The 14,053-nt window shown below is 40.0% G+C and overlaps 1 protein-coding gene across 1 annotated transcript in view; it reads right to left on the bottom strand.

Moving 5' to 3' along the window:
• TMTC1 (transmembrane O-mannosyltransferase targeting cadherins 1) overlaps nt 1–14,053 on the bottom strand; it is a 269,956-nt gene that overhangs the window by 229,338 nt on the left and 26,565 nt on the right. The window contains 3 exon segments of the mRNA XM_025455512.3: nt 1,390–1,596; nt 5,027–5,203; nt 8,316–8,389. Of these exon segments, the coding sequence (XP_025311297.3) occupies nt 1,390–1,596; nt 5,027–5,203; nt 8,316–8,389 (458 nt within the window).

Here is a 14,053-nt window from a genome sequence, read left to right as displayed (position 1 = left end):
TGTGGGACCTATATCCAAAAGATGTCCCAAATGCAACACAGCACTTCATCTCAGTCCCTATCATCCTTGGCCAACACCTTTCTTTTTCATTCAATCTGTATAAAAATCTCCAAACCCTCCTCCCTGCTTTATTCTTGTGCCCGCACATCAAGCACAACAAAGAAGCCAGCACACATTTTAAAAAAGAAATGTAATCATTTCTCTCCACGCTTAAACAAACAAAAAACTGCTACAGTCTTCCCTCTCCACCCAGAATAAAATCCAAACTTGATTTCATGGCCAACAGGTCTCTTCTGTATCTGGGCCTGGCCATTCCCTGACCTCACCCCTTCCAACTCCCACTTGCTCATTACCCCAAGTCTGGATCCTTCTGCCCAGATGTTGGCAGGTCATTCCCAAGGATTCAGGAGGCCTTTCCTGACCAACCAACTCAAACTTGTCCAGGCCAAGCCAATCCATCACTCTCCACCACACTGTTCATTCCTTGATGGTTACTTAGTGTCTGTCTTCCTCTACTGGAAAAGAAGCTACACAAGAGGAAAGACCTCATTCTCCTTATTTACTATAACATCCCTAGGGTCTAGAACACTGCCTGGCACTTGACAGATGGTCAACAGATATTTGTTGATGAATGAACCAATGAATGGCACAAGATCCAAAAACCAGGCGAAGGCGGAAATAATTGGAAACTAAGACCCTGAAATGAGTTTTCTGGGACCACACAGAGGAATAAGAACAGCAGTCTGAAGTGGTTAAGTGCTAATAGGATGAATCTAATTTCCATCTTTATTAAATTCTGACTCGCCCATGGTTTGAGCTATTTTAGAGGCAACCTAATTCAGTGAGGACCCATTCTGATAAATCTATGTTAATTTTCAGCAGTAGGCCAAAATATTTTTAAAAAGAAAGAAAACTACATGCTTTAGAAAAGATTGTCCTATATCCTCAAAAACATTTCTGAGAAGCAGGGTCCCCTGGGCTTCCTCCCATACTTAGGCTGTAATCAATTCCTGTCACATGGGAGAGTGGGAGGAGGGAGCAGGGGAAGGTGGTGCGCTCCTCCCCCACCTCAGAGGAGGGGCCTGCTCTCCAGCTCAAAGCTCTTCCACTTCCACTGGGTGTTCTTCACTGAGGCTTTCCAGACCCACACCTCACCCCCGCCTCCAAATCAAGGCAGACAGTAGGGCTTCCACTTGTCTCTTCTAGGGACTTCTTTCTTACCTCATCTAATACAGGGAAAGGGAAGAATGAAGAGGACGAGGAGGGAGGGAAACGAGAGAGCAGGGCTGTCATGAAAAACCCACTCAGCACTTCACTTCTCCTGCCCACCCACGTGACACCAGGTGCTGCTCACTGGTGAAAACCGGCACGAAGAGCCCAGCTCAGTACCTCATCATGGACCACATAGCTCGAGGAGACCCTGGGAATCCGCTGCTCTTGGGTTCTGGTGGCGATGGTGAGTGGCAGCCACCCCAAGCTCCTCGGTGAGGAAATCGATGTTGTTTTCCATTCTCTCGGTGAGGGTGTGTGGGCAGTGAGGGGGGCTGAGGGCTCCCCGGCTGCTGTGGGCTGCGCTGATGGATGACCCCATTGCTCCTAATGGTGCACATGGAATTGAGGGGAATCAAGGTCAAACAGAATGACAAGGCTTGCAACAAGAAACAGCAGTCCCCTGGCCCACTCCCAAGTCCTGTGCCCTGAAGCAACCATTCTCAAATCTTTTAGCTCTTGTGTTTCTGTTATGTATCACAATGTTTTAAAAATAACGTGATTATGCTATTATTTCTTTTTATTTTAGAACTTATGACTTACTACTGTAGAAGACTAAGTCTCAGCCCCTCTTACAGGGTCACCCGCACGTACACACACATTCACACTGTCTCTTCTTCATCACTTGTCTTCCAAATATATTTCTTTCAAAATATGTGGTTGAACTGGTATTTGGGATTTACATAATTACGATCTTGAAAAGTACTGTTCAAAGCTGATCCATCCAACGTACCTTGATTACATTTTCTTTCATGAATCCTCTGAGATAGAATTCATAACCACTGAATGGGAAAAATTAGAATGTCTGATACTACCAAGTGATGCCCAAAGCAAAGCAAAGCAAAGGGTATTCTCAGACATTGCTACAATCATTTCAAGAGCAATGCTTCAGTCCAAGACACAGTGAACATGCATCCATCTGTGGTCCCAACTCCACTTACATGGTTATGCCTGAGAGAAACCCACAGGTATTTGCGCACACACACACAAAATCCTGTGCAGCCCAGTTTATAATAGCAAAAACTGTATCTCAAAATCCCAATGTTAAATGGAAGAGCAAGTGATATTATTTATATAAAGTTTGAAAATATGTTTTAAAATATCCTGATATTCACTTTGATACAGTATATACATATTAGGTAATGGCATAAAAATAACCACAGAAATGAAAAGTGATGAATTCAAGATTGTCGTTACTGCCAGAGAAAGAAGTTAGGGACTGGAGTCGGGGAACGTTATTCTCTGCATGTTGGAAATTTTTAGAAAAGAAAGAACAGTGAAAAGAAACTTAACTTTCAGGAGTTGATGTTTCATTGAAACTGTTTCTTCCTAATGGTGATGTCAAGTCAAAGCAATCCTACTCCATTCCTATGGCCCAATCTTAAAATTTAGAAATGAATTGCTCTTCATGTAGAAAGGCTTCCAACATTTTTTTCTGTTACTGTTTCTTTCCTGCTGCCTGAATCATATGATAAAAGATCTCAAGAATAACCTAATGCCTAGATGTTTATTCTAAATGAGCAGATAAAGTGGGAGGAGAGCCCTAAGAGTTTGTGCAAAACTGTGTGTGTGTACCTTATTCTGGGAAAACGGGACATAGTTCTGTGGGATTTTAAAAAGGGTCATGACCCCCAATACACTCAGAACGTCTGAGCTGACCTCATGACACAAATGTGAGCCCAGGTCTTAGGCAGCAGATGTCCTGGCAGGTCTCTCGGGCCCTCTCTGCTCTGTGTTCATTCCTTGGTAGCAGAGGTACTCAGAGGCAGCCCTGTGGCTCCAAAGCACGCAGACAAGGACCCAAATCCTGGCCCCACCTGGGATTTGGTGACTCTGGAGAGGTCACTTTCTGTGATTCTGTTTTCTCCTCTATAAAATGAGGCTAGCAGTGAGGATGAGCATTATTGACTTCATACCTGTAGATGGTGTGGCACAGTGCCTGGCATGTGGCCAGAACTCAAGAGATCTTAATGGTTATTGGCCAGATCTCCCTGGTACATGCTCCCCGTTCCCTACTGCTGTTCACAACCGTAATCAGCTACTGATGTAATTACTTATACGACATCTGCCTCCCCCAGTACTGTATATGCCTCTGGAGGGAAGAAATCTTATCTCTTGTTCTTGACTAGGTACAGAATGAGTATGTGTTGAAGGGGTGGATAAAAGGATGAAGAAAAGAATGAATGTCTCCACTTATGCAGAGCTGCTGGCTGTGAGAGCCAAAAGTTACTAAAAACCAAAGCAGAGACTATAAGCAGTACAACTTCTGAGCTACATATCAGCAGTATGATTCCTCCCATTGAACTTCCAGCAGTTTAGTATTATGAAGGTCAGGAACAATTCTTAAAGAAATAAAAGAACAATTATCCCCTTTGAAAAAACCCTGGCTCAGCAGTGACCAGATGAAGAAGAAAGGAGGATATAGGCTACGGTGGGCTGGAGAGTCCCAAGACCAGAGGAGACATGACTTCACTGATGAGGTTAAAATTGCTTTGGACTGGACCACAGGGGAGGGTCTGCAGTCAGTTGTCACATCCTTCTGCTGTCAGTGAGGCAGAGCAGAAAGGGGTTAGGAGGCAGAGATATAGAGGATGCAAAAAGGAAGCAAAAAGATGGGTTGCCTAGGTTGTTCGGTAAAAAGTAAGGCCGGCACCACAGCCACAGTCCCTCACATTTGTTGAGAGGATCTAGAGGAAAGGCATTCTCATATAAGCCAAGGGGAGGTCCTCTGGCTCATAGCTTTCTTGGCATGAGCTTAGGTCAAAATGATAACTGAGCTCCTTCCTTTTACACGCCTCTGAGATTTACAGAGAGCCAATAGAGCACTAAAGTCTATTTAAATTATCTCCAAGCACGCCCAGGCAGGAAGGTGATCAGAATTTAATGACTCATCTCAGTTTGTTGCCACTCAATAACATTGCTCTTATCTTTATGTCAAGGAGTATAAGAGGTAGGGAATGGGATAAAAAGGCAGGATTTTTTTTAAAGCTAATTCTTCACTGGATAAAGTAGAAGAATAAACCAACCACATTTTTTAAAAGTTCAAAAGGGCCTTATAGTTATTGAAAAATGGGGTCTGCATGGGAAATTATTAGTGGAAGGAAGAGGAATATGTGCTTCCACTTTTAGTATGCCATAGAATTCTTACCATCTATAATCCATAGTACGTAATGAATGTGCTTAAACTCTTTACGTGAAAATAGGCTACTAAATAAACTTGACCTTTAATTTGAATATAGCATGTCAGTACTCCCGAATGGTTTAGACTGGCCTTTTGTGGAATTCCAAAATAAGACTCCACAGAACTCTTAGGTAACAGCATCATTCCTACAACAAGTAAGCAGATTCCAACTTAGCGGTGTTTTTTGATGGATAACACTCATTTGAATGCAGGGATTCAAGGCAAGCTGTTAAAAAACTGTCACCATGTGCAACCACTTGTCTTTGTGAATCAGGATTTCTCAATAGTATGCAACCAAAACAATCTAGCAATATAAATTTGCAATCAACATAGAGACGTTCCAATTCCAAATTTTGGGCTCAAATCTTTATGTCCTCATTGATTTTTACAAAGTGTGAAGAGTTTGAACATATCTAACGCATTTATCTTAATAAAACAAGCTGGATTAATTTATGGTGTAAGGCAAGGTTACATTTAACAAAATGTAACCTTTTTTTAAAAGAAAGTTTGAAAGCTATTAAGTAATTCTTCTCTGCACATGAACTACTTGGTATCAAAATTTAAAAAATGACTTACGATTTCTCTTGCTTATGGGATAAGGAAAAGAGATCATAAACCAAGCACACTCCAAACACCGTGACGCCTGTCTCTTTCACCAGCATCGCACAGGTCCCCAAAAACAAACTGAGCAGCAAGAAGAAGGGAGAAGCCGTGGGAGGGAAACATTCCCCAACATGATGCTGGTCCACACTCCTGGAAAACAAGATCAAGACTCTTTTTAATCTAAGAAGAAATGTGGGTCACTGAGAAATACTAGCTTTTAAAACTAAGATTTAATAATCAATTTCATTGTATTCTAAGTAAGCAGGTGAAGAAAGATTTCTTCACGAATATTCATCACAGACTTATTTAAAATTGCAAAGACAAAAAAAGTAAATGCCCAAATAACACTGAATTTAGTATTTCAATGGAGACACATTTAAATTATGGTAAAATGTGGCACATAATAAATGGACACTAAAAACCCACTTAAAATACTACCATAGAAATATAGGTAGTGGTATTGAAGGATGTTTAAGTGAATATATTTTAAGTGAATAATACAGGTTACTAAGCCATATGTGTGAACTCTGGGGCCAGGTTCTCTTGGATTCAAATCACAGCTTTGCAGCTAACTAACCAGGTATTACGGCACAGGCTACCATGACTCACTGTGCTTCAGTTCCCTCGTGTACAAAATAAGATTACAGTATTGTAGGCAGGTTTAAATAAATGACTTATTACATGTGACTGTGGTGATCATCATAATTGTTATCTTAGTGAAGGTGTTTCAGATGCTTCTGTACATAAATCAGTCAGTGGCTAGAGATATACCAAAATATAGTCCTTATTTTTCTCTGTGATGAAAATACAGATATTTTGGCCTTTGTCTTCTCTTCTGGTTAATTGGTATTTTTAAATTTATTTTCCAAGGGAATGTATTAGGTAAAGTCGTTTTTGTTTTTTTTTTCCCCTCACTATAATTTCCAGCCGGGATTTTAAAAAATCTTCCAGAGCATAAAGCCTTTTCTCACCTGACAACATACCATTGGCCCACACCAAAAAAACATCACTATTCCTTCAGTAGGTACCACAGCCATATGCCCTTACTGCTCTGAAGTAAAAGCCAATATTTCTGTAATTAGGATATCTTACTCTTATTGTTATGTCTTGGAACAATCACCTAAAATGATATGCCAAATTTGCAATAGATATGCATTTTTCTCTGAAGCTGGTCTACAGCTTAAATTGCTAAAAGTAAGAATGGCATGTACAAGAGAAACGGTAATCCCAAGGTTCCTCATCACATAGCTATGGACACAACTCTGGCCTGATCATGTTCCCAAATGTACCAATCACACAGAAAAAGCCCCAAAGAGTAAGTTTAAACTAAAAGGCAATTGTTAATATTGTTCTAATGCCAGAGTAAACAGGAAAGAACTAACTGGTGAGTTTAGGTTTCTATTTTTAAGATTTTTCACAATACCATTTCACATGACTAGCAATGTTGTGGAGAGCCACAAAGCCAGGCCTAGAAGACTAGTACTATACAGGTCCCCCCACTTTTCAATGTGAACTGTGGCAGTTCACATTGCTGCCCACTTCACTTTTATGAAAGACTTACATTAGTACCTATCTTCCCTAATAGGAAGAAATCTGAAGAGGATTTTGTTTTTACAAAAAAAAAGGTGAGAACCAAAAATAGTGTTTAGCGTTTGTTTTGTAGGCGCTATTAGAGAGGCAAAGTGCACCCCAAGCAGCAGGAGCAGCCCCGCCAATTAGCTCCTTCCCCAGGAGCCACACTCTGCATCTCAGCACCAAGCCCCCACAGCTTTGAACTGGGTGAGCATCTGTACTTTATTTCCATTTATTCTGCTGCATGCATTAGAAAGATGTGTCCTATGCTATCAGAACAAGCCTAAGAGAAGTTGTTTTGGGGGTCTGGGAATGCCCCCAATTTTGCCATATTAATGAATGGCCATTGTTTCAACACTTTAGGCCATTTTAGCTTACAAAATTGTTCACAGAAATGCTCTGCTTTCAGATAGCATGGAAAACCTGTACTAAGAACAGGTACCAGGGGCACCTGGGTGGCTCAGTGGTTGAGCATCTGCCTTTGGCTCAGGTCATGATCCTGGGGTCCTGGGATCGAGTCTCGCATCTGGCTCCCCATAGGGAGCCTGCTTCTCCCTCTGCCTATGTCTCTGCCTCCCTCTGTATGTCTCTCATGAATAAATAAAATCTTTAAAAAAAAGAACAGGCTCCATGCATTAAACCAAAATTTTTTAAGAATTAAAAAATTCTTGATCATTCAAAGGCTAAACTGGTTTATGACTGGGTTTCTCATCAATAAAATAATACTTTGTTGTAAGGGCTGTGCTGTACATTGTAGGATCCTTGGCCTCTGCTCACTAAATGCCAGTAGCATAGTTCCACTTAATGACAAGCAAAAGTGCCTCCAGCCATTGCCAGATGTCCCCAGGGGAAGGACAAGACTGCCCCATATTGAGAACCACTTGTTTAGAATTGTATTCCTCAGTCACTGGCTGGCAGGTCAATGAACTCATCCAAAGATCAATATTCACAAATCCTTAACCAGGCATCCCTTCACAATTAGGGTGACACAATTCATTGACCCCCTTTATCTGGGCCACCCTCTAAGCCTTCTGCCCCTTTCCCCCTGTGGATATATCACAACTCAAGTGAAAATCTGAGCAATATAATGGGAAATTATTTTATTGCTTTTCAGCATCTCAAAGCAAGGAACTTGCTCGTTATATTTTAACGAAAGGAGTGTAAATTAGAAAACCACAGTTGAGAAATATTACTTCCAATTCAGCCTTGTTATTTTAAGCTCTGAGCTAATTTAGTGAGGATAATAAAGAGGGGAAAAAATTAGGACCAAAATGAAAAGAAGGAATTAAACAAATCATGTCCAAATAGAAGAGAGGACTACACCCAACATATATTGGCTTGAAGCTTTCAAATTCCATTCTCAGTAAGAAATGACAGGTAAGAATAATCAAGAAGCAAGAGCTTGTCTTCCCAGCACTGGGATAGCCGTTCCTTTAAAACACTATGACAAGGTTCAGAATGTGGCTGGAAGAGAGAGCAGCCTCACATTCAGGTAACGGGAGGTTTCCTATCTTGGTCTTCACAAAGCTCTCTGAGCATTTTACTGCCAACAAGCCTCCCTCCTGTCTCAGACTAGATGCTCAAAATCCACACACACACACACACACACACACACACACATACACGACAAAAATTCCTGAGGGGACAGCATGATTGTAACCACAAAGACGGCATTCTTAGCCATACATACCTATTGTAGGAGAGAAAGGCCAAGAGAAACAGCAGGCATGCTAACACATCAGCTCTGCCAACAATTCCAGCCACCTAGAAAGTTTGAAAAAAATAAAGACCTCAGAAAATTACTTTCAGAAAACTGTTACAGAAATGCATATGTTTTGGGCACCTGGGTGGCTCAGTTGGTTAAGCGTCTGCCTTCAGCTCAGGTCATGAGCCCAGGGTCCTGGGATCAAGCCCTGACTCGAGCTCCCTGCTCCACAGGGAGCCTGCTTCTCCCCCTACTTGTGCTCTCTCTCAGTATCAAATAAATAACTAAATAAAATCTTTTTTTATAAAAAGGTATTTTTTTAGATGAATGAGAAGTATGATAAAATAAGAAAACACATTGTTCTTCAAATTTGACATAGGGCTAACCACCTCTGGCTATCATATATTTAACAACAAGTTTATAGAAGGAGAAAAAGGAGGAAGGGAAAAGATTTTTATGCTTAATTTCATTTTTAACCTTTCTTCTATAGAAGTCAATTCATATCAACAAGGTTTATTCATTTGCTGACTTAATCAAAATATTTTTTGAGTGATGACTGAGTGGCAGACATTGCACTAGTGTTAGGCACCAGGCTGCTAATGCAGCAGAAGGTATTTACAGAGTACTAGGAAAAAATAAGTTTAGGAAACAATAATCCTAGTAAAAACAGGAATAAATATGTTCTCTATGTGAGCACACATGCATGTATGTGTGTTTGTGTGTGTTTCTTAGTTCTGTCACTGAAAGAGCCTAAAAGCAAGATATCCCAGTAGCAAAGAGCCATCCTGGCCCAGACAACAAACCATTCCTCCACTAAAGACAACATGGGCTTCCTGGAGAAGTGGTTGGTTCCGGGGCTGTGGCTAAGGAGATACAAGAGAAGCTTGGCTCATCTTATCATGTTAGAAGGTAAGAAAAGTGTGCAAAAAGTGACGGGTGCACGTCAAAAGGATACAGAAGCCAGTGACAAGGGACAAGGGGCTCCCACTGACCAAATATCAGGTCATTTGAACATCAAAATAAATAAGGACAATAATAAAATAAATCATTAAAACAAATAGACATCCATGAATGCATAATGATATTGATGGATGGACAAATGAATGCACATATAAGCACATACATAAATACAGTAAGCAAGTCACTGGGAAAGAATAGAAAGCTCTTCCTTACACTAAAAAGCCAGTTAATGAATGTGGAGGGAACAGTGCATTTGGCAAATAGTCATTTTGCATCCAAAAGATTGAAGAGTATGGGCAGCCCCTGTGGCCCAGTGGTTTAGCGTCACTTTTGGCCCGGGGCGTGATCCTGGAGACCCAGGATCGAGTCCCATGTTGGGTTCCCTGCAAGGAGCCTGCTTCTCCGTCTGCCTGTGTTTCTGCCTCTCCCTCTCTCTGTGTCTGTCATGAATAAATAAATAAAAATCTTAAAAAAAAAAAAAAGATCCAATAGTAGAATGAGCAAGAGACATCACAAAATAGCAGTGGATGCTAAACCTAGGGTATAAAGGTTAATACAGAATATTAGCACCAATAAAGGGCAAATGGATGTGGCATGCCTCTGCATGTGATACCCTGAGAGAACACAACATCACTTTTGTCAAATTCCAGCCAGGGATACATAACATGAATACAATAATGAGAAGACATCAGACAAACCTAGGGTGAGGAGCATTCTATCAATATATAAATAAATATATATTAATAAAGTATGAAATATAATAATTCTACATTATTCTACATTAAAATTTTAATATTTCAATATCTCCAAATCTATATGGTATCATGATTTACTAGATATATTACCACTCCTATAGTCTAATGTACTATAATACTGCATATATTACAGATTACACGTATATTACACTTACATCATATACTACATATGCATATATTGTGTATTTCTATTTTATATACTATATTTTATATTATACATATTTCTATACTATGTATTTACACACAACAGTTATACTACTTGTACTTATAAAATTTTAATACAAAATATAAATAAATAAGTCTAGAAAATATAAAGTTTCTTTTTTTTAGAAAATATAAAGTTTCTAAAGCATGGGCCATAAATTATATAATACATACATATTATATATAATAATCATTGGAAATAACATATATTACACAACATCAGTTGCAATTATATGTCATGTAAACATTTTATAATATTCATATTAAGTATGTTTCAAATTATACTTAAAGTTGTGAATCATATTATAGAAAGACAATGCAGACTGGTAACAGTTCCAAACTTATGGAGACCAAAGAGAAATAATGACTAATGGCCTTGGTTTTAGAAAATATACAACTAAATTATTCAGGTGTGAAGAGGCATGAATTATGCAATATACTCTCAAATGCTTCAGAATACAAATAATACTTCTATATATTAAGAGAGAGAGGAAGAAGAACAAAACAAATGTGGGTTAAAAATTGATGAATCTGGGCGATGAGTATATGGTCATTATATTTTTGAGATTTAAAATGGTTTCTCTTTAATGTGTTACTTAATGTGGAGGAGGGTGAAGAACAAACAGCTATTTATAAATCTTTGTGTTGTTTACTACTTAAAATGTGTGCACATTTCTCTTGATTTTTGGAAATTCAAGAAATAAAACTGTAAAGGAAAAAAATGGGATATGTTTCAAAGAATGCTTAAAACAAAGGCCATGTATGAGCTGGATCTTAAAGAGGAGTAAGAGCTCACAAGGGAAAGGAACAGGGTTGACATTTCAGACACAGAAGATAGCATCACCCCAACCATCAAGAACAAGTCTACAGTGTGTTCGAGAATCAATCATAAATAGCAGAAAATAGTGTTCTGGGAAATACACCTATAAATATTCTCATATAATAAGCACACTTGTAGTCATAAAGGAGGGACAATGACACATACATGTAGCTAGACCATCCAAAGCTTCAGTGTAGATCCTTCTCTTACCATTTGAGTGAGACTCAATTTTGTTGACTTTAATTTCTGCAATTTATTATCTTTATTTTTTTTAAGATTTTATTTATTTGAGGGGATCACTGGGTGGCTCAGCGGTTTGGCGTCTGCCTTTGGCCCAGGGCGCGATCCTGGAGTCCTGGGATCAAGTTCCATGTCGGGCTCCCTGTATGGAGCCTGCTTCTCCCTCTGCCTGTGTCTCTGCCTCTCTCTCTCTCTCTCTCTCTCTCTGTTTATCATGAATAAATAAATAAATAAATCTTAAAAAAAAAAGATTTTATTTATTTGAGAGAGAGAGCACGGGCGGAGGGTGGAGGGGAGAGGCAGAGGGAGAGGGAAGCAGACTCCCCACTGGGCAGGGAGCCTGACAATGCCAGGCTCAATCCCAAAATCCTGGGATCAGGATCTGAGCAGAAGGCAGATGCATAAACAATTGAGCCAACAGGTGCCCTGTTTCGTTAAATGACCAAAACACCCCCACCTCATGTTACTGTTGTGATTAATGAGATGATATATATGAAGTGCCCACTCAATATTGGTGCCCTTCTGTCTTCCTTTTCCCTGCAAAGAAGGTGGGTGGAACTCAGCACTGAAGACAGGTTTTTCCTGCGAGGCTTACAGAAATCATTTTTTTTTATGTTAAGGCTTATATATATGATATTGAATTTCAGTTTATTAGATAATCAAATATATTAGTTAAAAAATATAAATAATAAAAATATAAAAATATAAATACAATGAAATAAATTAGTTAAAAAATATAAATATAAATGAAGATAATATCATTATATACTTGCGTTAAGGATTGATAGCAAGTCACATACTGAACCAAGTCCAACCTATACCAAGAAAAATCTGGATATGGCTAAAGAATTTCACGAGCAGTACAGAGTTAAAAGGCATTAGCTAATGTGGCTGCCTTGGACCACACACTCTTCATTAATCCATTAATCTATAAGGCATCTGAGTGCCAAATCAGGAAGGCTGCCTGACTCAAGGGAGGTAAGCTGTGACAATATGGTGTCACCTCAGTGTCAAGAACCAGCTCAGACTCACATAGTCTATAAAGCAACAATTGCACATGGTTCACTTGTGAGCCCAGATCTGCTCAGTCTACACCACCATGTCCCTGAGCATTGAGCTCAGCATCACCTGCAAGGCCCCTGGAAGGTTAAAGAGAGCCCAGCTCACTAGCAACAAAATCTTGGGATAAAGCCACACATCTGGGCCAAGGGACACTCAACACAGCACAACTGATGCGGTCAACTCACACAACAGCAAGACTTGCAAGCTGATATTGGGTGTAGCAAGTTGGAATGAGGCAATCACAAGCTAGGCGAGCATAACTAATGTGCTAAAGGCGCCTGAAGCCTACTTCTCAAATTGCAGCCAGTTTATGCTGCTGGGAAGCCAGCTGGATGTGCCCAAACAGAAAGAATGTGTGTCCCTTGGAGCAGAGGCTCAGAGGGTGTGTTGAAATGTTAGTGCTGACACTGAGACTCTGTGGCCAGTACCAAACCACCAAACATTTACTGAACACCTACTCCATATCCCTGTTGAGCTGGGGTCTCTGGAGCAAGGGGGTTAGATGTCTTAAAAACAAGGTGCTTGTCATTAAGTTCTATACATCTAGACCAACCATTCACTTCCACTGTGATTCAATTAGTCAGTATCTCCATGTTCAGTAACTGCAGGATTTATTCCACTCAACAAACATTTTCCAAGTACCTCCTATTTGCCAGGTATTGTGCCAGCTGGAGGGATATAACCCGCCTCAAAGAGTCTCACATCTGGTGGGAAGTCAAAAGAGGGTATAATTATGATACAAGGAAACTGCATGTCGCATAAAGAGGAGAAATCACTGCCATGAGAAGAATGGAGGGATTGAATTTGACTGTAGAATCTATTAGGCTTCATGAGAAGGCTGGAGTTACACACTAAAACCTAAGGAACAAGCAATAAAGAAAGGCTCAGTAAGTTTAAGACACAGGAGTGTGAATCCGGGGCCAGAGAAGGAACACAGAAGCATTCCAGGCCAAGGAAAGAGCAGTCTAAAAACACAGGAGGTGTTTCTGGAAGGGAAGGCAGAAAGTGACAAGGGCATGGAGTAAGTAAATGAAAGGAATGAGCAATGGGAAGCAAACATGGGATACTAAGTTGGAGCACCCGGGCTTGAGTTTCTGCAACATAGGCCGAATGGTAGGATGCTGGGAAGTACAAAGGACTTCGTCAAAAATACGTACAGAAGGATAGCATGTACTTTTTCCTCAAGCTGCAGGTTTTCCTCACCAAGGGGGTGGTTATTACCTGAGAGTTGAACCCTGTGACATATAGTCAAATAACGGAAAAAATAAGTGAACGTCAATGGGTGGAATTCAAATCATGTAACATTCAGATCTAAGCCCTAGCAAGCTTAACAGAATCACATGTGAAGAACAATTAATTTAATTTGCCCCCAAGACTTATTATTTCTTAGAATACCATTCATAGGATTTGTATCAAGTATACCATATGTAGCAAGCTATTGATTGTTCTATCTGCATGAATGGGTCCCGTTAGTGTAGATGGAGCCAGGAAACACACACTTAAGGTGCAACAGCTGAAACCCAGACTGATTGATTAGATTATCGTTCTCCAACGAGCTCTTGTCCCAGTTCTGGAATGTTGACCTTAACCTTCAACTCCACGTGTCAGCATTTCCTGCTTTTGCTTTTGACTTGACATAAGTGCCTTCCTTCCAACCAATAATGTTTCTATGATGATTGCTA

This window comes from Canis lupus, chromosome 27, assembly GCF_003254725.2.
Source record: "Canis lupus dingo isolate Sandy chromosome 27, ASM325472v2, whole genome shotgun sequence".
In the NCBI taxonomy this organism is placed as follows: domain Eukaryota; kingdom Metazoa; phylum Chordata; class Mammalia; order Carnivora; family Canidae; genus Canis; species Canis lupus.
Note: the sequence above shows the minus strand (reverse complement) of the source record. Positions and strands in the feature narration are given on the sequence as shown.